At 40.8% G+C, this 26,939-nt stretch overlaps 1 protein-coding gene across 8 annotated transcripts in view; it reads left to right on the top strand.

Moving 5' to 3' along the window:
- LOC139535357 (receptor-type tyrosine-protein phosphatase T) overlaps positions 1–26,939 on the top strand; it is a 504,254-nt gene that overhangs the window by 325,814 nt on the left and 151,501 nt on the right. For 5 of the 8 annotated variants that reach the window (XM_071334697.1, XM_071334695.1, XM_071334698.1 and 2 more), the window contains exon 13: positions 6,916–6,952. In XM_071334697.1, coding sequence (XP_071190798.1) covers positions 6,916–6,952 — 37 coding nt within the window. Of the gene's footprint in view, positions 1–6,915; positions 6,953–8,300; positions 8,358–26,939 lie in introns of all 8 variants that reach the window. The other 3 variants (XM_071334692.1, XM_071334691.1, XM_071334696.1) reach the window with 1 other exon arrangement.

Raw genomic sequence — 26,939 nt, 5'->3', positions numbered from 1 at the left:
CCAACGTCAACTACTAATTACACATCAGAAAACATTTCAGAGAAATATATGGTGGATAGCTAATGAAAGAGAAAGATCTTGTGAATACAGACAATATTTCCGATTTCTGAAGTGTTTTACAGCGAAAACACCACATATATTTATGTTAGCTCACCACCAAATACAAAAGACAGACAGACATTTTTCACAGCAACGGTAGCATGCAAGTAGCATGCACAAAGCTAACCAAACTAACCTAGAACCAACCTAAATAACCTAGAACCAACCTAAATAACCTAGAAAAAACTCCCTCAGATGACAGTCCTATAACATGTTACACAATAAATCTATGTTTTGTTCAAAGAATTTGCGTATTTTAGCTATAAATCAGTTTTACATTACTGCTACCATCTTAGCCACCATCATAGCTACAGTCAGAAATCGCACGGGAGTAGCCAGAGAAAATACAGACACCAACGTCAAATACTAATTATACATCAAAAAACATTTCAGAGAAATATATGGTGGATAGCTAATGAAAGAGAAAGATCTTGTGAATACAGACAATATTTCCGATTTCTGAAGTGTTTTACACCGAAAACACAATATATCGTTATATTAGCTTACTACAATAGCTAACACACAGCAGCATTGATTCTAGTCAAACGCTAGCGATAGCACAGTTCGACAGATATATGAAAAAGCATCCCAAATTGGGTCCTTATCTTTGTTGATTTTCCATCAGAATGTTCTCCAAAGGGTCCTTTGTTCAGAACCGTGTTCATTTGGACCTAGAACGAACGATGTCCCTCTTGAATTAGCATGGCACACTGGCCATGCCGTGCTAACCTCTCCGTCTTGACAAAATTCTTGCGTCGCATCACGTCTAAAGTCCAGAATAAATTTCAATAATATAATTAAAGTATATTGAAAAAACATACTTTAGGATGATATTGTGACATGTATCAAATAAAATCGAACCTGGAGGTCATATTCACCTATAACGAGTGTTTTCCAGGAGCGCAGTCCAGTTCCTACTTCGCGCCCAGAAAAAAAAATTAAGTGCGCACTTATCACTCCAAGATGTTGTTTTCAGTCCCTGACAGAGATAATCAAGTCATTTCTTCTCTCACTTCCGCATGACATCCAGGGGAAGGCGTGTGACGTGTTTCTACAGTCCTAAGTGCCAAGGCCTTTTATAGAGAGTATCTTGAAGAGAGACATAGCTTCTTGGAAATTTCACTTTTTACAGAAAATGGGCTGTAAAAAGAGTTATGTTTCACTTAGAGAAATAATTAAACCTGTTTTAGAAACTAGACAGTGTTTTCTATCCAAAAGTAATAATAATATGCATATTGTAAGAACAAGAATTGAGTACGAGGCCGTTTGAAATGGCCACCTCTTTCCACTGCTGATACTCACTGCTGATATTTGAGCCATAAGAGGATATTATTAATCGATCAAATTGAAGATAGGTCTATCTGTTTTCAATAGAGGATGACCACAAACTAACGATACTTTTCTAGTCTTGCGCAACTCTCAAACAGTACACATAACGTTACACTGATTCCTGATGGCCGTTCTTCTTCATTGCACAAAGGAATAACCTCAACCTATTTCCAAAGACTGGTGACATCCAGTGGAAGTGGTAGGAACTGCAAACAGGTTGATTAGAAATCTAGTATCCCAATGAAAACTCATTGAACAGACGGTGACCTAAAAAAAAAGAAATCTGAATGGTTAGTCCTCAGGGTTTTGCCTGCTACATAAGTTCTGTGATACTCACAGACATGATTCAAACAGTTTTAGAAACTTCAGAGTTTTCTATCCAAATCCACTAATAATATTCATATCTTATATTCTGGGGATGAGTAGAAGGAAGTTCAAATTGGGCACGCTATTTATCCAAAAGTGAAAATGCTGCTCCCTATCCTAGAGAAGTTAAATAAATAAGACCTACACCACTTTTAACAGCACATTACTCAACACTAGTGAGACTCATGCCGCCTACGGTAGGCCTAGAGTATATCGGAAAATATGACGTGATTCTCCGCCAATAATTACATATAGAGGATTAGAGGATTCTAAATTAAAACCAAAAGCCGCCTCATGGGTCTCCGGGTGGCGGCCGGCATGGGTATCTGTAGCAGCGCATTTTGAATTGCTGTGACTTTGATAGCTGTGCCACTGGGGAGGCCCCATCCACAAAGTTCTGTATCAAAATACAGAGAGGTGTTGGTAAAGGCATATTGTCTTGCTAATAGCACATAATGGGCTATTATAATACTGTACATGGTGTCCAGGTCAGGATAACCAAAACATTTCTTTATTAAAGACTATCAGAAAGAATGTTGGTGCTTATTTATTTTGATCCAAAGCCATGAATGAGTGAGTCACTCAGCTTTGTGTAGGTGCCGCTATATGACTGTGCCATCAACTTGATAATATATAACGATAAGTGAGCGATTATAATCTGAATAAAGGCCAAAATAATATTTGTAAAGGCAAAAACATGTATTTATTTTTTCGAGGGAGAGAAACACTGGGCCAATTGTGCACCGCCCTATGGGACTCCCAATCACGGTCGGATGTGATGCATAATAATACTTTTTGGGGTATTATTTGTTTTGTCTTTTCTGGTGGATTAAACTGAAATTGCAACCAATCACGGGCCGGTTGTGATACAGCCAACCTAACTTAGAAATACATTTGACGATAGAATTCTCCCCCTACCCTCCTTCTAGGCAAGTCCATTGTCTAGCTACCTGCTAATAGCCATAATAGCGGTGTACAACGTGACCGTTGTTTGAAACCGGCGTTTGAAAGAGTATTTTCCAGTAAGCAACCATTTGTTTACTTTCATTAGACAACTTTGTTCCAATATTTCTGTATTTCAGTGATATTTATTCCCGTAGTAATTCGTTATGAATCCATAACTAAATAAACATTGTCATTTTAAAAGAGTATTTTTATGATTATTTTATTAACAAAACATAAAGATGCCATTATTAGTTACATTGTTTCAGTTTGAACATCCAGACTGGCACTAAAAACAGTGGGAACGTTTCCCTAGTCAGCGCCATTATTAGTGCAATGTCCCTTAAAGTGCTGCTCTGTTGTTCCCAGTGTAGCGGGGTGGGGGTCCTCCTCCTCCCTTCCCCATGGGCTAGGTCCATCTTCTGTGCGTGGCTCTGCGACCCATCCTGTGCCCCCTGCCCGCGTGCCTTGAACCTTATGCGCTTTCAGTGGATACAGCTGGAGAACTGCAAGGCAATCCCATTGTGCGCCACTCGGGAGCCATGACCAATATGAGCAATATATACTGTCCTGCTAATAACAGGGTTAATCATATACAGTGGGGAGAACAAGTATTTGATACACTGTTGATTTTGCAGGTTTTCCTACTTACAAAGCATGTAGAGGTCTGTAATTTTTATCATATGTACACTTCAACTGTGAGAGACGGAATCTAAAACAAAAATCCAGAAAATCACATTGTATGATTTTTAAGTAATTAATTTGCATTTTATTGCATGACATAAGTATTTGATACATCAGAAAAGCAGAACTTAATATTTGGTACAGAAACCTTTGTTTGCAATTACAGAGATCATAGGTTTCCTGTAGTTCTTGACCAGGTTTGCACACACTGCAGCAGGGATTTTGGCCCACTCCTCCATACAGACCTTCTCCAGATCCTTCAGGTTTCGGGGCTGTCGCTGGGCAATACGGACTTTCAGCTCCCTCCAAAGATTTTCTATTGGGTTCAGGTCTGGAGACTGGCTAGGCCACTCCAGGACCTTGAGATGCTTCTTACGGAGCCACTCCTTAGTTGCCCTGGCTGTGTGTTTCGGGTCGTTGTCATGCTGGAAGACCCAGCCACGACCCATCTTCAATGCTCTTACTGAGGGAAGGAGGTTGTTGGCCAAGATCTCGCGATACATGGCCCCATCCATCCTCCCCTCAATACGGTGCAGTCGTCCTGTCCCCTTTGCAGAAAAGCATCCCCAAAGAATGATGTTTCCACCTCCATGCTTCAAGGTTGGGATGGTGTTCTTGGGGTCGTACTCATCCTTCTTCTTCCTCCAAACACGGCGAGTGGAGTTTAGACCAAAAAGCTCTATTTTTGTCTCATCAGACCACATGACCTTCTCCCATTCCTCCTCTGGATCATCCAGATGGTCATTGGCAAACTTCAGACGGGCCTGGACATGCGCTGGCTTGAGCAGGAGGAACTTGCGTGCGCTGCAGGATTTTAATCCATGACGGCGTAGTGTGTTTCTAATGGTTTTCTTTGAGACTGTGGTCTCAGCTCTCTTCAGGTCATTGACCAGGTCCTGCCGTGTAGTTCTGGGCTGATACCTCACCTTCCTCATGATCATTGATGCCCCATGAGGTGAGATCTTGCATGGATCCCCAGACCGAGGATGATTGACCGTCATCTTGAACTTCTTCCATTTTCTAATAATTGCGCCAACAGTTGTTGCCTTCTCACCAAGCTGCTTGCCTATTGTCCTGTAGCCCATCCCAGCTTTGTGCAGGTCTACAATTTTATCCCTGATGTCCTTACACAGCTCTCTGGTCTTGGCCATTGTGGAGAGGTTGGAGTCTGTTTGATTGAATGTGTTTTGACAGGTGTCTTTTATACAGGTAACGAGTTCAAACAGGTGCAGTTAATACAGGTAATGAGTGGAGAACAGGAGAGCTTCTTAAAGAAAAACTAACAGGTCTGTGAGAGCTGGAATTCTTACTGGTTGGTAGGTGATCAAATACTTATGTCATGCAATAAAATGCAAATTAATTACTTAAAAATCATACAATGTGATTTTCTGGATTTTTGTTTTAGAATCCGTCTCTCACAGTTGAAGTGTACCTATTATAAAAATTACAGACCTCTACATGCTTTGTAAGTAGGAAAACCTGCAAAATCGGCAGTGTATCAAATACTTGTTCTCCCCACTGTATATGTGAGAATATCCAAGGGGCTTTTATATAATTCTAAATTAATAATAATAATAATCGCATTGTTTAAAAAATAACAATATTTTGGAGATTATTTAGTTTTCAAATAACGTAAAATGAGCGAGAAAATGTCCATTCTTGAACATGGGGTGAGACATTGTTACTAATTTGTAAATAAAGGCAGTTTGTTATTTAGAATTATTTATTTATGTTTTTAGAGGGCAAGAAACCAAAAACCTACAGTCATCTCATGGGTCACCCAATTGAGGGCGGCACGGGTATTGAACCAGCATCTGTAGCAACACAGCTTGCACTGCTATGCAGTGACAGAACGTTGGGCATCTCAGGCGCTGTACAACGTGACCGGCCGGGAGTGGGCTACACTACTACAGTAAGAGCAAAATAATCCTAACAAAATAAAATACTAAAAACTTTAGTCTAGCAACAGTTTTAGTAAGTAATACTGAAGTCGTGCACAATTATCAGATTCTATTTAGGTTTATGCCACCCACTCATTGTCAGCTAGAGACACAGTAGGACCCAAAAGCATAATCAGTGCTCTAACTCCCTCTGCGCTGGTCTGGAGCAATGAAGTGTTGACCCAGGGTACCATACTAAACCACAAAGTACCACAGCATAATCGCGAAAAATTTTGTGGAGCAACCACTGTACCATTACCAAAAGACAAAGAGCTGTGAATTGATCATTGGTTCACCAATCAGGGCCTTGATGGACCACATGCCTTGGGGAGAATGTTTCTTTGAGACCATCAGGTGACGTCCCCCGGACAAACCGGGAACTAGACAAAAACTTCCAGGGTCCCCTTGAGAACGTTCCCAGAGGGACCATCACATGACGTCCTGTGAACTAGTCAAATGAAAGGTCCTAAAAAGGTCCTAAAAAGGTCCTGACATGATCCTTAGTGACGTCCTGGGAACTTACAGGGAACTAGACAAAGGTCCCCTAGAGAACGTTCCCTTGGGACCATTATGGGACGTTCTCGGAACGTCAGAGGGATAGCGTCATGCCAAAACTCTCAAGGAACCTAATGGGAACGTCGCCGAATGTCCTCAGGACGTCCCTGTCTGCTGGGATGGTTTCCTCAAAGTTTATTTAACATGGCCATTTGCAGTGAAAAATTATTTGCCAAGATTATTGTTGCCGGGGTAACTAATCTCCTCACTCTGAGGTCCATTTGGGGACCTATTTTAGAGATGGTCGAGGACTGGAAATATAGGGATGGGGGGATATTGAGATAGGGGGAGGTAAAGAGAGAAATGGATGGAGGAAGAGAAGCAGAGAGGGTGATGAACGATGGCAGCATCTGTGTGGCTGTGTGACAGGCCCTGAGCTGCGATGTTGGCTCTGTATAGATCCTTTTACGGAGCCTTTCGCTAATAACAGACTGACAGCCAGCCCTGAGTGCAGCACACACACAGATATGACAATTATTTCTCTCAATGATAGATGTCGTTTCAGTGGTTGGTTTAGCGTTTCGCTAATAGCTTTTCTCCACACGAAGTCTGGGACGTAAAGCCATCCACCTAGATATAGGGCTAGGTTTTCTTAACTTCATGTGAAATCCGAGTTTAAAGTTGACGGAGAGAAATAGCTTCATTCAATCAAATGCTATAGTGGTGCTATAAGAACATACAGTAGGACTACTGGTAAAATGCACATGAGGGGGTACTTACGGGGTATGGTAACCAAAAAAGGTTGAGACCCACAACTGATCTTGTGGATGCCATTTGGAGCACAAATGCTCTTACTGCTTTAGGGGTCAGCAGTTTTTAAGTGTACACATTACTATGACTGAAATGTCTGTATTTCTGAACCCTTTCCCCATCCCTATTCTTCTCTTGTGCCGTCTTGTTATAGTTCAGCCCCAAGTCCAGTGGAACGTGACAAGAGTGATGGACATCACTGTGTTGTGACAATATAATTGAACAACTATGTCTGTCTCTGTCTTCTCAGGAAACCAAAATCAACTGTGTGAGACTGGCCACTAAAGGTACGAGAACTCTTCTTATATTTTCCACGCGTAGGAAGTAAATGACTTGATGCAATGAAATCAGAGATATACATGTTTAACAACGACGCGGCCCAATGAATGCTAATTGTATTGAGAGTGGTATATGTGCACCTGCATAGAGTTAGACTTTCCCTATTTTAAAGGCATATGTGACCACAAGCCCCACAATCCTTTTCAGTGTTGAACCTGCATGGTTACGGTCTATACAGTCCAAGATTCTGTGCAGCTTTTCTTTTACTCTCCATTCCACTTCTTTTCTTTTCTCCGAACCATCTTTATAAAAGGACACATTAAGGATCAGTAGTATCGTAGGACAACCTCCATTAATGTAATGGATGGTGACAAAAACTCAAAACGGTTCACCCATTTCATACCATTGAATTATTCTGTTTGATTTCCTCCCATTTTCGTTTTAAGTTGCTGCTTATCTTTTTAGACATACATACATTTGTGCATTGACGATAATCTTCTTATTTAGTTGTTCATTTTCCTGTTTTCTTTTGTCTGTGTCAAACATTTATCCTCATCAGCTCTTTCCTTTCTTTTCTCTTACCATCCGTCTGTTATGAATTGAGCTCTTTATGGTGATTGGAGTCTATACTTGTAGGCACACTGATTGTGTGTCTGCTTTGGGGGAAAAAAACATGCATTTTAAACCTTGTGACCCTTCATCTGTTCAAGTACAAATACACGGCTTGATTGTTTCAATATGAATGGATTTGATAGTTTTATACTGTATAGAATTGAATAATAGTAATTGTTAACATGGGATTCTTGAGCTTCTTGTTCGCTAAACCAAGGAAATGTTGCTGAGATTGAGGTTGTCCTAATGTGGACACCATAAAAGTTGAAGTTCAATTTTGGAGCGAAACTGCCACAAAGTTCAAACATATTTTGTGTTTTTTTCCATTTTTTACTCCATCTCCTTTTATCCTTCTTCCAGTCAGAATCAACGGTTAATACCAATGTTTGCATTCCAATGTCCCATTCACATGCACTGAGAATCAAACCTCTAAAATATTCCTCTGAAGTAGATTTTTAGAGCCGAAGATGCTATTAGAAGCACTTCTACTACTTGGCCTTTTCCCTTTAATGGAAGCTATCAGACGCTTGTTGAAATTAATATATTCCACCATCTATATATACTGTATAATCATACTGCCCATAGTTTTCTTCACGGTGTTTTAGCAATAGTACTTGATTTTTTTCCTACTACTGTGCTAAATGTGAAATTGAAACGATGAAGGCGACTTTTTTTAGAAACATTTTCTTTGTTTCTTTGTTTCTCTCATGCATGCTGACCGGGAATTATAAACCTTGTTCTTAGTGGTAATAGGTAGGGGACAAAATACCACGCCGTACATACTTGTCATCCCCAGTGAAGGTGATTATTGCTCGATAGACAGATTTCTTTCTTCTGTTATTTTACAGACATCACTTTGGTTGTTTCCTCCTACTTCTTCTGTTTTGTATTTTTATTTTCTCTCTTTCCTCATCTTAATGTATTTGTTTGCATGTCTGGTCCACAAAAGTGTAGCTGGCTGTCATTGATTCCATTGAGACTACTGTAGCTTGGTGCCCTAAGTATGTATGGTTATCGTCCCTCTTATTATTTTCATTGTTTGTTTATTTAAAAATCCCTGAAATTTGTTTGACCGATAGTTGTCTTGTAGTTTTGCTCATGGACTTATTAATCTTTTAGGCTGATTTGAATATGTATCTATTTTTCCGTTATACATTTGGTAGAAAAACAGATATAGACATGGCTTAAACACTAATATCTGACAAATATTTGGTTATTTGCATCTACCACGATCTCTTTATGATTGTCATTTTTCTTTTCTTGTGGCAAGAACATTATTTCGTACTTTTTTATCATCCAAGTGCCATATGCAAAAATGGTTCACTATAACTGTAAAGCAAGACCGTAAATTAAGTTATTCAGTTATCATGCCAAATACGGCAATGTCTAAACTTTATTTTCAAATATTTAGGTCTGACTTACTACAAGGAACGCATACAGTGTAATTATTGCGTTATACAATAGGGATGAGTCAAGATAAGCTCTAATATGTCTCTGAGCAAAACATCCAAAAGCTTGACACATTATGTCAACCCCCTCCCTTCATTTCCAAATTGAGTCTGCATTTACTCACCCAAACATCCTCCATACAACTGTTGTGCAACCTGCCTATGCTCCACCCTCACTGCTTGTCACCGGTGCGCTAACCCCCTGAATGGAACATCATACCAGTTAGAGGTGGCTACTCTCCTGTCTGGCTAGATAGAGACCAATGACCTGTGGTTGTAATGTCTATACACCCCATTTCTACACATCTGTGCCAAATTCCACAAGGAATCATGTTCTAACCTTGTTCATCCATATATTGTCTGTGAATGTCAATTACCATTTAGATATACCATACAGATTTACACATTTAACATACAGATTGTGTATGTAGAGTTTTTGCTTCTTGTGTCATGCTGTGTTGTGAGGAAATATGAGTTGCTTGCCATGTGTGTGCACTTCAAAAGGATGAGGTACAATACCTCCTCCCCCACCTCTCCCCTCTCCATAACTCCAAACCTTATCACAGAGTACAGCTTGCTTGCTCTTGATTCAGAGGAAATGCTGTTTTCTCCAATGGGGCTGGTGCCCATTTATAGATGTGTTGCTTTGTGGCACTGTGTTTGGTGTTGCTTTCCTTACCATTGGAGCTTTGCCTTGGTACATGGAGATCTGACTGCATACACTTAACATGGTCAGGAAAGTCTGACCATGTATAGTGTATGCAGACATCCCAACCTGGTATCTAGTCGGTAGACTTTGTGAGGTGTTGTCTTATGCTAAGTTTGCCCTTATACCCTTCGATGAATTTCCATCTACCTCGAAGTGTAGTGACAAAATGTTCAATGGCCCTGACTTAAATCGGAAAACGGTTGCTGGAAATCACTTTCTGGTGTCTAGGGAAAAGAACATCCAGGTTAGATGAACAAGTTGGCAATAAAGACAGTGTGGGGAATGAACAGACAATTTTAATTGTACAGAATACATTTTATTGACATCTATTTGGTATTTACCTTTGAGCACACCCAGCAAACAGGGGACATCCTAAGGACATTCGGCAACGTTCTCATTAGGTCCCTTTTAAGGGTTTCGGTGAGACGTTATCCCACTGACATTCCAAGAATGTTCTAGGAAAATGACATTATCCTAGGGACCATAACAGTACGTTCAGCACAGGTCCCAGTTGGTCGCATTATAATAAGATATTTTGATGTCGATTAGGGAACGTTATGAAAAGGTTCCTATTTGGTTCTGATAAGATGTGGGACATCCATGGGACATTCAATACCACAAGGGGACGTTTCATGATGGTCAAGGGGAGGTCGCATGATGGTCTCAAGGGAAATTTCTCGGGAGACCTTTGGCTAGTTCCTTGTAAGTTACCAGGACATCATGTCAGGACCTGTTTAGAATGTTCTCAGGACTTTCATTTTACTAGTCATTAGTATTTTATGAGGATCCCTATTCACTACTGCTAAAGCAGCAGCTACTCTTCCTGGGGTCCACACAAAACATAAAGCATGACATAATACATAACATTAATAGACAAGTACAGCACAAGGACGTAACTACATACAGTTGAAGTTGGAAGTTTACATACACTTAGGTTGGAGTCATTAAAATTCGTTTTTCAACCACTCCACAAATGTCTTGTTAACAAACTATAGTTTTGGCATGTCGGTTAGGACATTTACTTTGTGCATGACGCAAATCATTGTTCCAACAATTGTTTATAGACAGATTATTTTAATTATAATTCACAGTAAGTTTACATACACTAAATTGGCTGTGTCTTTAAACAGCTTGGAAAATTCCAGAAAATTATGTCAGGGCTTTAGAAGCTTCTGATAGGCTAATTGACATAATATGAGTCAATTGGAGGTGTTCCTGTGGATGTATTTCAAGTCCTACCTTCAAACTCAGTGCCGCTTTGCTTGACATCATGGGAAAATCAAAAGAAATCAGCCAAGACCTCAGAAAAAAAATTCTGGTTCACAAGTCTGGTTCATCCTTGGGAGCAATTTCTAAACACCTGAAGGTACCACGTTCATCTGTACAAACAATAGTACGCAAGTAGAAACACCATGGGACCACGCAGCCGTCATACCGCTCAGGAAGGAGACGCGTTCTGTCTCCTAGAGATGAACGTACTTTGGTGCGAAAAGTGCAAATCAATCCCAGAACAAGAGCAAAGGACCTTGTAAAGATGCTGGAGGAAATAGGTACAAAAGTATCTATATCTGTCACGCCCTGGCCTTAGTTATCTTTGTTCTCTTTATTATTTTGGTTAGGTCAGGGTGTGACGAGGGTGGTTTGTGTGTTTTTGTCTCGTCTAGGGTGTTTGTACTGTCTAGGGTTTTTTTGTAGAGTTATAGGGTTGTGTTCATTATAGGTGTTTATGTAAGTCTATGGTTGCCTAGATTGGTTCTCAATTAGAGGCAGGTGTTTATCGTTGTCTCTGATTGGGAACCATATTTAGGCAGCCATGTTCTTTGGGTATTTTGTGGGTGATTGTTTCCTGTGTCAGTTTTTGTGCCACACGGGACTGTTACAGTTTGTTCACGTTTATTGTTTTTGTATTGGTGTTCATAGTTCAGTTTTCTATATTAAAACATGGATACCTACCACGCTGCGTATTGGTCCGATCCTTGTTACACCTCTTCAGAGGAAGAAGAGGAAGACAGCCGTGACAATATCCACAGTAAAACGAGTCCTATATTGACATAAACTGAAAGGCCGCTCAGCAAGGAAGAAGCCAGTGCTCCAAAACCGCCATAAAAAAGCCAGGTTTGCAGCTGCACATGGGGACAAAGATCGTACTTTTTGGAGAAATGTCCTCTGGTCTGATGAAACAAAAATAGAACTGTTAGGCCATAATGACCATCGTTATGTTTGGAGGAAAAAGGGGGAGGCTTGCAAGCCGAAGAACACCATCCCCAACCGTGAAGCACAGGGGGTGGCAGCATCATGTTGTGGGGGTGCTTTGCTGTAGGAGGGACTGGTGCACATCACAAAATAGATGGCATCAATTAAATCATTCTCTCTACTATTATTCTGACATTTCACACTCTTAAAATAAAGTGGTGATCCTAACTGACCTAAGACAGGGAATTTTTACTAGGATGAAATGTCAGGAATTGTGAAAAACTGAGTTTAAATGTATTTGGCTGAGGTGTATGTAAACTTCCGACTTTAAATGTAAAATAAGAATACACACTTTAAAACATGTATGACTTCACCTTCCATGCATCAAGTACTCAGTGTAATGTCAATACTGCAGACATTCATTTTACTATATATTTCATCCTTTGCACTACTGTTACAATTACTATATCTAAGGAGGTACTGATATCCTAATCTCATAGCAACCGTGAATGCAAAGATCCAATATTAGGATCGGTTGATCCCAAGGGTACGTTCTCTGGGGGAGCTATGTTAAATAAAATAAAATGTTACTTGTCACATGCATCATAAACAACAGGTGTAGACTAACAGTGAATTAATACAGAGTTAAATAATAGATACAAATAATAACACGAGGAATAACTACACAATGAGTAACGATAACTAGGCTATATACACTGGATATCAGTTGATGTGCAGGGTTACGAGGTAATTGAGGTAGATATGTACATATAGGTGTAGGGGTGAAGTGACTAGGCAACTTTGTGAACAAATCAAAATTCTAATCAAATTGTATTTGTTTCGTAAACGTTAAGTGTAGACTAATAGTGAAATGCTTACAGTACTTACAGGCTCTTCCCAATAATGCAAAGAAAAATAATAAATAAACAATAATAATAAATTCATATATATGTATACATTACCAGTCCAAAGTTTAGACACATGTTCTCATTCAAGGGTTTTTCTTTACTTTTACTGTTTTCTACATTGTAGAATAATAGTGAAGACATCAAAACTATGAAAAAACACATATGGAGTCATGTAGTAACAGAAAAAGTGTTAAACAAATCAAAATATATTTCTTTAAAGTCACCACACTTTGCCTTGATGACAGCTTTGCACACTCTTGGCATTCTCTCAACAAGCTCCCCTTGGAACGTTTGAAGGAGTTCCCACATATGCTGGGAATTTGTTGGCTGCTTTTCCGTCATTGCGGTGCAACTCATCCTAAACCATCTCAATTGGGTTGAGGTCGGGTGATTGTGGAGGCCAGGTCATCTGATGCAGCACTCCATCACTCTCCTTCTTGGTCAAATAGCCCTTACACAGCCTGGAGGTGTGTTGGGACATTGTCCTGTTGAAAAACAAATGATAGTCTCACTAAGCGTAAACCAGATGCGATGGCGTATCGCTGCAGAATGCTATGGTAGCCATATTGGTTAAGTGTGCATTGAATTCTAAATAAGTCACTGAGTGTCACCAACAAAGCACCATCACACCTCCTCCTCCATGCTTCATGGTGGGAACAAAAAATGTGAAGATCATCCGTTCACCTACTCTGTGTCTCACAAAGACATGGCAATTGGAACCTAAAATCTCAAATTTTGACTCATCAGACCAAAGGACAGATTTCCACCAGTCTAATGTCCATTGCTCGTGTTTCTTGGCCCAAGCAAGTCTCCTATTATTATAGGTGTCCTTTAGTAGCAGTTTCTTTGCAGCAATTCGACCATGAAGACCTGATTTACTCAGTCTCCTCTGAACAGTTGATGTTGAGATGTGTCTGTTACTTGAACTCTGTGGCATTTATTTGGGCTGCAATTTCTGAGGCTGTTAACTCTAATGAACTTATCCTCTGCAGCAGCGGTAACTATGGTTCTTTCTTTCCTGTGACGGTCCCCATCAGAGCCAGTTTCATCATAGTGCTTGATCGTTTTAGTTCTTGAAATGTTTCATAGCCTTCATGTCTTAAAGTAATGATGGAATGTTGTTTCTCTGCTTATTTGAGCTATTCTTGCCATAATATGGACTTCGTCTTTTACCAAATCTTTTGTATACCTTGTCACAACACTGATTGGCTCAAACGTATTAAGGAGTCCAGGAGGCCGCATTAAGGAATTACACAAATTAACTTTTAAGAAGGCACACCTATTAATTGAAACGCATTCCAGGTGATTACCTTATGAAGCTGGTTGAGAGAATGCCAAGAGTGTGCAAAGCTGTCATCAGGGCAAGAGTGGCTATTTGAAGAATCTCAAATATAACATATATTTTGATTTGTTTAACACTTTTTTCATAGTTTTGATGTCTTCACTATTATTCTACAATGTAGAAAATAGTAAAAATAAAGATAAACCCTTGAATGAGTGGGTGTTCTAAAACTTTTGACCGGTACTGTATATAAAAAAAAAAATGTGAATCACATTTCTATTTGGCGTACCCCCGACGGCATCCCCAGTTTGGGAATAGCTGTTCTAGAAGGACAACCATCTTTGCAGCACTCCACCAATCAGGCCTTCATGGTAGAGTGGTTGCAGCATCATGCTGTGGGGATGTTTTTAAGCGGCAGGGACTGGGAGACTAGTGAGGATCGGGGGAAAGATGAACAGAGCAAAGTACAGAGAGAACCTTGATGAAAACCTGCTCCAGAGGGCTCAGGATCTTAGACTGGGGAAAAGGTTCACCTTCAAACTGGACAACAACCCTAAGCACACAGTCAAGACAACGCAGGAGTGGCTTCGTGACAAGTCTCTGAATGTCCTTGCGTGGCCCAGCCAGAGCCCTTGACTTGAACCCGATCCAACATCTCTGAAGAGACCTGAAAATAGCTGTGCAGCGACGCTCCTCATCCAACCTGACAGAGCTTGAGAGGATTTGCAGAGAAGAATGAGAGAAACTCCCCAAATACAGGTGTTCCAAACTTGTAATGTCATACCCAAGAAGACTCAAGGCTGTAATCGCTGCCAAAAGTGCTTCAACAAAGTACTGAGTAAAAGGTCTTAATAAAAATAATAATAGATTGTAAACAGTAGCAGTAGCAATGTGATGCAGCCAGTCAAGATGCTCTCAATGGTGCAGCTGTAGAACTTTTTGAGGATCTGATAGCCTATGCCTGTGGCAATAATGCTAGTTCAAACTCGGACCCAGGTGCAGAGAAACATAGAAAAAAATAACCAATAGCACATGAGCACACTAATCAAAACATGAGACCTAAACAAAGATCCCTGTCTACAGAGGAACCTAAATAATAATAACAATCAGTGGGAAATTATGTATTTGTCTAAGGTGTATGTAAACTTCCGACTTCAACTGTATATATATATATATACAGTGGGGAGAACAAGTATTTGATACACTGCCGATTTTGCAGGTTTTCCTACTTACAAAGCATGTAGAGGTCTGTCATTTTTATCATAGGTACACTTCAACTGTGAGAGACGGAATCTAAAACAAAAATCCAGAAAATCACATTGTATGATTTTTAAGTAATTAATTTGCATTTTATTGCATGACATAAGTATTTGATCACCTACCAACCAGTAAGAATTCCGGCTCTCACAGACCTGTTAGTTTTTCTTTAAGAAGCCCTCCTGTTCTCCACTCATTACCTGTATTAACTGCACCTGTTTGAACTCGTTACCTGTATAAAAGACACCTGTCCACACACTCAATCAAACAGACTCCAACATCTCCACAATGGCCAAGACCAGAGAGCTGTGTAAGGACATCAGGGATAAATTGTAGACCTGTACAAGGCTGGGATGGGCTACAGGACAATAGCCAAGCAGCTTGGTGAGAAGGCAACAACTGTTGGCACAATTATTAGAAAATGGAAGAAGTTCAAGATGACGGTCAATCACCCTCGGTCTGGGGCTCCATGCAAGATCTCACCTCGTTGGGCATCAATGATCATGAGGAATGTGAGGGATCAGCCCAGAACTACACGGCAGGACCTGGTCAATGACCTGAAGAGAGCTGGGACCACAGTCTCAAAGAAAACCATTAGTAACACACTACGCCGTCATGGATTAAAATCCTGCAGCGCATGCAAGGTCCCCCTGCTCAAGCCAGCGCATGTCCAGACCCGTCTGAAGTTTGCCAATGACCATCTGGATGATCCAGAGGAGGAATGGGAGAAGGTCATGTGGTCTGATGAAACAAAAATAGAGCTTTTTGCTCTAAACTCCACTCGCCGTGTTTGGAGGAATAGAAGGATGAGTACAACCCCAAGAACACCATCCCAACCGTGAAGCATGGAGGTGGAAACATCATTCTTTGGGGATGCTTTTCTGCAAAGGGGACAGGACGACTGCACCGTATTGAGGGGAGGATGGATGGGGCCATGTATCGCGAGATCTTGACCAACAACCTCCTTCCCTCAGTAAGAGCATTGAAGATGGGTCGTGGCTGGGTCTTCCAGCATGACAACGACCCGAAACACACAGCCAGGGCAACTAAGGAGTGGCTCCGTAAGAAGCATCTCAAGGTCCTGGAGTGGCCTAGCCAGTCTCCAGACCTGAACCCAATAGAAAATCTTTGGAGGGAGCCGAAAGTCCGTATTGCCCAGCGACAGCCCCGAAACCTGAAGGATCTGGAGAAGGTCTGTATGGAGGAGTGGGCCAAAATCCCTGCTGCAGTGTGTGCAAACCTGGTCAAGAACTACAGGAAACGTATGATCTCTGTAATTGCAAACTAAGGTTTCTGTACCAAATATTCAGTTCTGCTTTTCTGATGTATCAAATACTTATGTCATGCAATAAAATGCAAATTAATTACTTAAAAATCATACAATGTGATTTTCTGGATTTTTGTTTTAGATTCCTTCTCTCACAGTTGAAGTGTACCTATGATAAAAATTACAGACCTCTACATGCTTTGTAAGTAGGAAAACCTGCAAAATCGGCAGTGTATCAAATACTTGTTCTCCCCACTGTATATATGTGTGTATATATATATATATATATATATAGTTGAAGTCGGAGGTTTACATACACCTTAGCCAAATACATTTAAACTCAGTTTTTCACAATTACTGACATTTAATCCTAGTAAAAATACCCTGTTTTAGGTCAGTTAGGATCACCACTTTATTTTAAGAATGTGAAATGTCAGAATAATAGTGGAGAGAATGATTTATTTCAGCTTTTATTTCTTTCATCACATTCCCAGTGGGTCAGAAGTTTACATACACCCAATTAGTATTTGGTAGCATTGCCTTTAAATTGTTTAACTTGGGTCAAACATTTCGGGTAGCCTTCCACAAGCTTCTCACAATAAGTTGGGTGAATTCTGGCCCATTCCTCCTGACAGAGCTGGTGTAACTGAGTCAGGTTTGTAGGCCTCCTTGTTCTCACAATTTTTCAGTTCTGCCCACACATTTTCTATGGGATTGAGGTCAGGGCTTTGTGATGGCCACTCCAATACCTTGACTTTGTTCTCCTTAAGCCATTTTGCCACAACTTTGGAAGTATGCTTTGGGTCATTGTCCATTTGGAAGACCCATTTGCGACCAAGCTTTAACTTCCTGACTGATGTCTTGAGATGTTGCTTCAATATATCCACATACTTGTCCTGCCTCATGATGCCATCTATTTTGTGAAGTGCACCAGTCCCTCCTACAGCAAAGCACCCCCACAACATGATGCTGCCACCCCCTGTGCTTCAAGGTCTGGGATGGTGTTCTTCGGCTTGCAAGCCTCCCCCTTTTTCCTCCAAACATAACGATGGTCATTATGGCCAAACAGTTCTATTTTTGTTTCATCAGACAAGAGGACATTTCTCCAAAAAGTACGATCTTTGTCCCCATGTGCAGTTGCAAACCGTAGTCTGGCTTTTTTATGGCGGTTTTGGAGCAGTGGCTTCTTCCTCGCTGAGCGGCCTTTCAGGTTATGTCGATATAGGACTCGTTTTACTGTGGATATAGATACTTTTGTACCTACTTCCTCCAGCATCTTCACAAGGTCCTTTGCTGTTGTTCTGGGATTAATTTGCACTTTTCGCACCAAAGTACATTAATCTCTAGGAGACAGAACACATTTCCTTCCTGAGCGGTTTTACGGCTGCGTGGTCCCATGGTGTTTACTTGCGTACTATTGTTTGTACAGATGAACGTGGCACCTTCAGCCGTTTGGAAATTGCTCCCAAGGAAGAACCAGACTTGTGGAGGTCTACAATTTTTTTTCTGAGGTCTTGGCTGATTTCTTTTGATTTTTAATCCATGATGTCAAGCAAAGTGGCATTGAGCTTGAAGGTACGTCTTGAAATACATCCACAGGTACACCTCCAATTGACTCAAATTATGTCAATTAGCCTATCAGAAGCTTCTAAAGCCATGACATCATTTTGTGGAACTTTCCACTCTGTTTAACGGCACAGTCAACTTAGTGTATGTAAACATCTGACACACTGGAATTGTTATACATTGAATTATAAGTGAAATAATCTGTCTGTAAACAATTGTTGGAAAATGACTTGTGTCATGCACAAAGTAGATGTCCTAACCCACGTGCCAAAACTATAGTTTGTTAACAAGAAATTTGTGGAGTGGTTGAAAAATGAGTTAGAATGACTACAACCTAAGTGTATGTAAACTTCTGATTTCAACTGTATATATACATTTCTTAAAAATGTATATATTCCTTTATTATTTTCCACTAACCCTACCACCCCTCCCCTAATTGGAGTGAACTAATGAACAACAACAGTTGGGCTTCTATTTCCAGCTTATACATACTATATGCATTTTACAGACACAACCTATTTTACAATAGTTATATTTTGTTTGTTTTTACTCCTGTCCTTCCTCAACTTCTCCCATCTATCTCTTAACACCATCCGTATTGGATTTCTATTTGCCATATATTTTTCAACTGTGCTGTGATGTTTCACAAAAGTTCTGAACCTTTCTGTCCTCATAGTGTCATAGATTGTAAATTAAACATATATTTTTTTGCTAAAAGTATTATTATATTATTGATCGATTGACTATGACTTTTAATGCCTCAAGCCTCTTGGTGTAATGGGTTAGATTTTGGCCTGACAATTCCAGAATTCTCTACAAAATGATAGAATCTGGTCTATTTCTCACTATTTGACCAGGCCTATGTCTAATATTATCTGTAGCAAGTGAAAGACTTTTAACAAAAAAGCAAGTAGATATCATGTTTCTGTCAACACATGCGTGGTAATCCCGTTAGAGGCACTCAGCATTGCGGCTCTAATCTCACAGGGCTGCCACATGTTCTGCCAGACAATAGCCCCCCATGCAGCGCTGTTTCCTCTGAAATCCCACCGCAGCCACCAGTGTCACTCATCTCTGCCACCCTTACGTAATCCATCAGCCCACAGATGCGCTGTTAATAAAGTTTGACATGCTCTTTCCATTTTGATGCATTACAGGGGATCTCACGAAATGTGAGCAGTTAATGTGGCAGGCTGTCCCTCTATGGATGATCTTAACTTTTAATATCATGGGTTTTAGTCATAATTCCTATTTGATACTTAATTTTTTACCTCAGCCCAAAGTAAAAAGCTTTACATATTTCTTTTGAGCCAAACATCCATGTCTGTGGGCGTGCAGGAATGCACAGGGAGAATTTAATCAGGGAAAGATTACAATTTTGATGGTGATGGATCAAGGGGTTCTGTAATAGGTACCAAATGACTCAAGTCTTACGGGAACCCTGCAATTAAGAAGTCAGGTTTGCAATATTCTTCAGAACAACAGATATCCTCATAAAATTACAACTCAAGATGGGTATCAAAAGGGCTTCGTTGTTTATTGTGATCATTTTCACTGCATCCCTTGTTTTGTCCGTGGGAACTGCAGGCATAATGGGCCTAGATATACAGTATATTGTTTATATTGTTTATATTGTTCATGTGAAAACATACAACCTATGTCTATGACATAATATTCCCACGAGTATAGGGGAGATGATTGGTCGGTCAGGGCTCTGTTAAGTAAGTACATCTGATTGTTGCACAGCTCTGGTGGTATCAAATCAGAAAATGGGCTAGAGCAGCCAGATGGGGACTCTATTGTTACATTATGAACTTTTGAACCCAATCAGCTTTTGGCAGGTTGATGACGAATCAGGTTGCAGAGTAATATGACAGAGACACATAGGCCATTTTAACAGAATCACTCGAGGAAGGACGCATACCATATGCCAATAAACTCTTCGATACACACAGATATAGTCGTATTTATTGTATACGGTAAACTGAATTGTGTGTTTGTCCCATTTCCCATTTTTAGGTTAAGTCTATGTAGTTTACATTCAAAGTCATTTAAAACGTATGTTAGTAAGTGTACCCCTTATGTACAACTTAGCCACTTAAGTGACTCTCCTGAGGTTAAGGTTCACCGGCTGTAAATATATTTGTCTGGAAAGGTAATGCTACAGTAGGGCTTAGAGAGTCCACGCAGATGGCTTTATAGCTTTGATTAATGTTATGGCCTGGCATTGAGAGAACGGTCAGGTAAGGATGCTCAACCTCTGTGACGCCTGATCCGAGTTTGGGGGATATAAAGAGGGCTCAGACCTTGAGTCTTTTGCGAGTGTTACTGACTCTCTGGAGAACGTTGTCTACCCCTTTGTGTGCACAATGTCTTTAATAAACATTCAAAATACGGTCGTGGTTGGCTTTATCCTTTGAATCCAGTATTTCCACACCTGAACAACATAAATTCCTAACAGCAGATCCTGCAAAGTTAAGGGTTTATGTGAGCTACTGTAAGTCATTGATCTTAGGATAGTACAATGTTCAGTATGCCTGTGTGTAGAAATAAAGAAAGATGGAAAGATATACCTCAAACTGTTTAAACCTTATGTGTCAAAGTGACATTTTTTCAATCAATAGTTCAGTAAATTGAAGTCCAAGACATGCCAAGGTTATATTCTTAACCTGTTGCTTCAAAGGATATTTTGTACAAAGGGATATGTAAAAGAGAAAAGAGAAAAGAGCCTAGAAATATGACACCCACACATTAGAATGAGTCTATTACTGTGCTTTAATTGTTTATTTGTTTATCAAGGTTGCTAATTCATTTCGGCATGTGTACAAAAGCCTTTCAAATCAAATCAAATTGTATTAGTCACATGCGCCGAATACAACAGGTTACAGACCTTACAGTGAAATACTTACCTACCTAACCAACAATGTACTTAAAAAAAAATATATGAATAAGAATGAGAAATAAAGGTAACAAGTAATTCAAGAGCAGTAGTAAAATAACAATAATGAGGCTATATACAGGGGTTACCAGTACAGAGTCAATGTGTGGGGGCACCGGTTAGTCGAGGTAATTGAGGTAATATGTACATGTAGGTAGAGTTATTAAAGTGACTATGCAATGATGATAACAACAGAGAGTAGCAGCGGTGTAAAAGAGGGGGGGGGGGCAATGCAAATAGTCTGGGTAGCCATTTGATTAGATGTTCAGGAGTCTTATGGCTTGGGGGTAGAAGCTGTTTAGAAGCCTCTTGGACCTAAACTTGGCGCTCTGGTACCGCTTACAGTGTGGTAGCAGAGAGAAGAAGTCTATGACTAGGGTGGCTGAAGTCTTGGATTTGAGTCTTGAATTTTTAGGGCCTTCCTGTGACACTGCCTGGTATAGAGGTCCTGGATGGCAGGAAGCTTGGCCCCAGTGATGTACTGGGCCGTACGCTTATGTGCAGTCATGAGTGAACAGGGAGTATAGGAGGGGACTGAGCACGCACCCCTGAGGGGCCCCTGTGTTGAGGATCAGCGTGGCGGATCTGTTGTTACCTACCATTACCACAGGAAGTCCACGATCCAGTTGCAGAGGGAGGTGTTTAGTCCCAGGGTCCTTAGCTTAGTGATGGGCTTTGAGTGCACTATGGTGTTAAACACTGAGCTGTAGTCAATGAATAGCAATCTTCAATAGGTATTCCTTTTGTCCAGGTGGGAAAGGGCAGTGTGGAGTGCAATAGAGATTGCATCATCTGTGGATTTGTTAGGGTGGTATGCAAATTGGAGTGGGTCTAGGGTTTCTGGGATGATGGTGTTGATGTGAGCCATGACCAGCCTTTCAAAGCACTTCATGGCTACATATAGTAGTCATTTAGGCAGGTTACTTTAGAGTTCTTGGGCACAGGGACTATGAATGTCTGCTTAAACATGTTGGTATTACGGACTCGAACAGGGAGAGGTTGAAAATGTCAGTGAAGACACTTGCCAGTTGGTTAGCGGATGCTCGCAGTAAACGTCCTGGTAATCCGTCTGGCCCTGCGGACTGTGAATGTTTATCTGTAAAGGTCTTACTCACATCGGCTGGTGGAGAGCGTGGTCACACAGTCTTTCCCGGAACAGCTGGTGCTCTCATGCATGTTTCAGTGTTATTTGCCTCAATGCGAGCATAGAAGTAGTGTAGCTGGTTTGGTAGGCTCGTGTCACTGGGCAGCTCTCGGCTGTGCTTCCATTTGTAGTCTGTAATGGTTTGCAAGCCCTGCCACATCCGACAAGCGTTGGATATACTTATGGTCAGATCTGTGTGTGGAGTAAAGGTGGTCCAGAGTTTTTCCCCCTCTGGTTGCACATTTAACATGCTTATAGAAATTTGGTTAGACGGATTTAATTTTCCCTGCATTAACGTCGCCGGAAACTAGGAGCGCCGCCTCTGGGTGAGCGTTTTCCTGTTTTCTTGTGGCAGAATACAGCTCATTGAGTGCGGTCTTAGTGCCAGCATCAGTCTGTGGTGGTATGTAGACAGCTACGAAAAATACAGATGAAAACTCTATGTAGATAGTGTGGTCTACAGCTTATCATGAGATACTCTACCTCAGGCGAGCAAAACCTTGAGACTTCCTTAGATATCGTGCACCAGCTGTTATTTACAAAAATACATAGTCCGCCGCCTCTTGTCTTACCAGACGCCGCTGTTCTATCCTGCCGATACAGCATATAACCAACCAGCTGTATGATGATAATGTTGTCGTTCAGCCACGACTCCATGAAGCCTAAGATATTACAGTTTTGAATGTCCTGTTGGTAGTTTAATCTTCCTCGTAGGTCATCAATTTTATTTTACAAAGATTGCACGTTTGCTAGCAAAATGGAAGGCGGTGGGGATTTATTCGATCACCTACGAATTCTCAGAAGGCAGCCCGCCCTCCGGCCCCTTTTTCTCCACCTTCTCTTCACGCAAATGACGGGTATCTGGGCCTGTTCCCGGGAAAGCAGTACGTCATTCACAGTTTTAAAGGAAAAAAGGATTCTGCCAGTTCGTGCTGAGTAATCTCAGTTCTGATGTCCAGAAGTTATTTTCGGTCATAAGAGATGGTAGCAGGAACATTATGTAAAAAAATAAGTTACAAACAACGCAAAGAAACAAACAAAAAAAACATAATTGGTTAGGAACAAGTAAAACGTCAGCCTTCTTCTCCGGCGCCATCTTACATAAAACATGGGAAATAGCTTCAGTGGAATAGCTCAAATGTTCCAGGAAAGTTCCTTCATTGGATTTGAAAGGTTCTCTTTTCATTATGTGTCATTGGAAGTTTGCATTTATCAAATTGGAAAGTGCTTTGTGATTATGTTTTTTTCAAATATATTTACCCCTTTATGCTTTATTTCTGAGCACCCTTCACAATTAAGATTGAACTTCAATATAGTCAATATTAAAGCAATTGTACATGAGAGGGTGTGTTAAACGTATTTTTTAGCACAGTTGTGCTGATCTACTGTACTCGGTGTTACTCGTACCTACTACCGCAGCAAAGCCGTGCTGAGAGTATCACGCGACGTCCTAAGGACTAGTAAAATGAAAGTCCTGAGAATGTCCTATAAAAGTCCTGACATGGTCCTCAGTGACGTCCTGGAAACTTACACAGGACCAGACAATGGTTCCCCAGAGAACTTTCCCTTAGGACCATCATGTGACGTCCTCTTGACCATTATAAAATGTCCCCTCGTGGTCATTGACTGGCCAATGGATAACGTCATATCAGAACCAAATAGGAACATTTATCAAAATACCTTATTATAATGTTATACTGTGAGGAAATTGTGACCTGTACTGAACGTCCTCTAATGGTCCTTAGGTTAACGTCACATTTTAATCTTCCTAGAACGTTCTCAGAACGTCAGTGTGATAACATTTCGCCAAAACCCTTAAAGGGACCTAATGGGAACGTCGCCTAATGTTCTTAAGACGTCCCATGTTTGCTGGAGTTTGACTTGTTTTTCTATTGAAATTTCTTTGAATATATACATAAACATGTTGTTGATGCATGATTTCGCCAGTATCAGAAAAGCTGTCAGTCTCGTCCTGATAGAAACGTTCATTTTCTTAGTCTATTTTATGGGACAGAGATCGCAACTCAAAATGAAACAATGTTGCAATGGTCGGAGAGGCAGACAAGAACGTTTGTAGAAACCCCCGTTGTTGCAAATCAAATGTTAGGCTAGAAGCGAGGGGATGTCTTTGTGAGACACAGAGTAGGCGAACGGGTGATCTCTGCATGTGTGGTTCCCACCGTGAAACATGGAGGAGGAGGTGTGACTGTGTGGAGGTGCTTTGCTGGTGACACTGTCAGTGATTTATTTAGAATTCAAGGCACACTTAACCAGCATGGCTACCACAGCATTCTGCAGCAATACACCATCCCATCTGGTTTGCGCTTAGTGGGGCTATCATTTCTTTTTCAACAGGACAATGACTCAAAACACACCTCCAGGCTGTGTAAGGGCTATTTGACCAAGCAGAGTGATAGAGTGCTGCATCAGATGACCTGGCCTCCACAATCACCTGACCTCAATCCACTTGAGATGGTTTGGGATGAGTTGGACCGCAGAGTGAAGGAAAAGCAGCCAACAAGTGCTCAGCATATGTGGGAACTCCTTCAAGAGTGTTGAAAAGGCATTCCTCATCAAAATCAAATCAAGTCAAATTGTATTGGTCACATACACATGGTTAGCAAATGTTAATGCGAGTGTAGCGAAATGCTTGTGCTTCTAGTTCCGACCGTGCAGTAATATCTAACAAGTAATCTAACAATTTCACAACAACTACCTTTTACACACAAGTGTAAAGGAATGAATAAGAATATGTACATATAAATATATGGATGAGCGATGGCCGTGCGGCATAGGCAAGATGCAGTAGATGGTATAGAGTACAGTATATACATATGAGATGAGTAATGTAGGGTATGTAAACATTATATAATATGGCATTGTTTAAAGTGACTAGTGATACATTTATTACATCCAATTTTTTATTATTAAAGTGGCTAGAGATTTGAGTCAGTATGTTGGCAGCAGCCACTCAATGTTAGTGATGGCTGTTTAACAGTCTGATGGCCTTGAGATAGAAGCTGTTTTTCAGTCTCTCAGCCCCAGCTTTGATGCACCTGTACTGACCTCACCTTCTGGATGATAGCGGGGTGAACAGGCAGTGGCTCGGGTGGTTGTTGGCCTTGATGATCTTTTTGGCCTTACTGTGACATCGGGTGGTGTAGGTGTCCTGGAGGGCAGGTAGTAGTTTGCCCCCGGTGATGCGTTGTGCATACCTTAGTACCCTCTGGAGAGCCTTACGGTTGTGGGTGGAGCAGTTGCCGTACCAGGTGGTGATACAGCCCGACAGGATGCTCTCAATTGTGCATCTGTAAAAGTTTGTGAGTGTTTTCAGTGACAAGCCACATTTTTTCAGCCTCCTGAGGTTGAAGAGGCGCTTTTGCGGCTTCTTCACCACGCTGTCTGTGTGGGTGGACCATTTAAGTTTGTCCGTGATGTGTACGCTGAGGGACTTAAAAAAAAACTTTCCACCTTCTCCATTACTGTCCCGTCGATGTGGATAGGGGTCTGCTCCCTCTGCTGTTTCCTGAAGTCCACGTTCATCTCCTTTGTTTTGTTGACCTTGAGTGTGAGGTTAATTACCTGACACCACACTCCGAGAGCCCTCACCTCCTCCCTGTTGGCCGTCTCGTCGTTGTTGGTAAGCTGGTTGAGAGAATTCCAAGAGTGTGCAAGGCTGTCATCAAGGCAAAGGTTGGCTACTTTGAAGAATCTAAAATATTTTTAGAATTGTTTAACACTTTTTTGGTTACTACATGATTCCATGTGTTATTTCATAGTTTTGATGTCTTCAATATTATTCTACATTGTAGAAAATAGTAAAAATAAAGAAAAACCCTTGAATGAGTAGTTGTGTCCAAACTTTTGACTAGTACTGTATATTAATTAGGCCTACTTAACATTCATTTCTGGTGTTTGTTTGTTAAAAAAATATCTAATAAACGTATTTATATCAGACCTCAATGCACCTCCTGAAAAGACTACCTTGAGTAAAAGTAACATCTATAGAGGTTGAACTTACAGTAGAAGCAGCATGTTGTGGTACCCAATGTCTCCAAACAGACAGCAACACTAGGGTGTACTTCCCGTAGTCTTTGTATTGTTCAAATTAAGCATTTTCAGTTGTGGTTACTTTTGTAAGCTATGGAAGAAGCTTGGAGTAGCTAGCAGTACTATAAACTCGCTCAACCTCTCCATTCTCGCCCTCCCTGTTGTTCACTGTATGTCCAAGCTACTTCAACAACCCATGCTAACATTTTCCTGCATGTCTTTCTCAAATCATTGGTTGTTCAACATGTGTGCACTGTATGTCCTCTGTGTTTTAGTGTGGTGCAACTGCTCGGTGAGATGACAAGCCTGTTGAAAATAACAACTCATACGTATTAAAACTCAACCACAAATCCTTTGACGCGAGAGACAATGACCTTACTCTAACTTGTGTATTTCCAGACGTTTATTTGCACGTTGATTTTCACCATTCATCTGTCCTGTGTGAGAAGCACCCTATTACAAGTTTACTCAAACTTCATTGAACTTTATCCTGTAATCATTTGGAGTTTATCGATCACGATATAGCTAACATTCGTAACAGCAACACTATACCTAATCATCTTTTCACTTCTCACCAAAATTAATGTCTCCCTTGCATAAGTATTAAGGACCCTGCCATTT

The sequence above is a fragment of the Salvelinus alpinus genome, chromosome 12 (assembly GCF_045679555.1).
Source record: "Salvelinus alpinus chromosome 12, SLU_Salpinus.1, whole genome shotgun sequence".
In the NCBI taxonomy this organism is placed as follows: Eukaryota; Metazoa; Chordata; class Actinopteri; order Salmoniformes; family Salmonidae; genus Salvelinus; species Salvelinus alpinus.
This window is presented reverse-complemented; position numbering and strand designations above follow the sequence as displayed.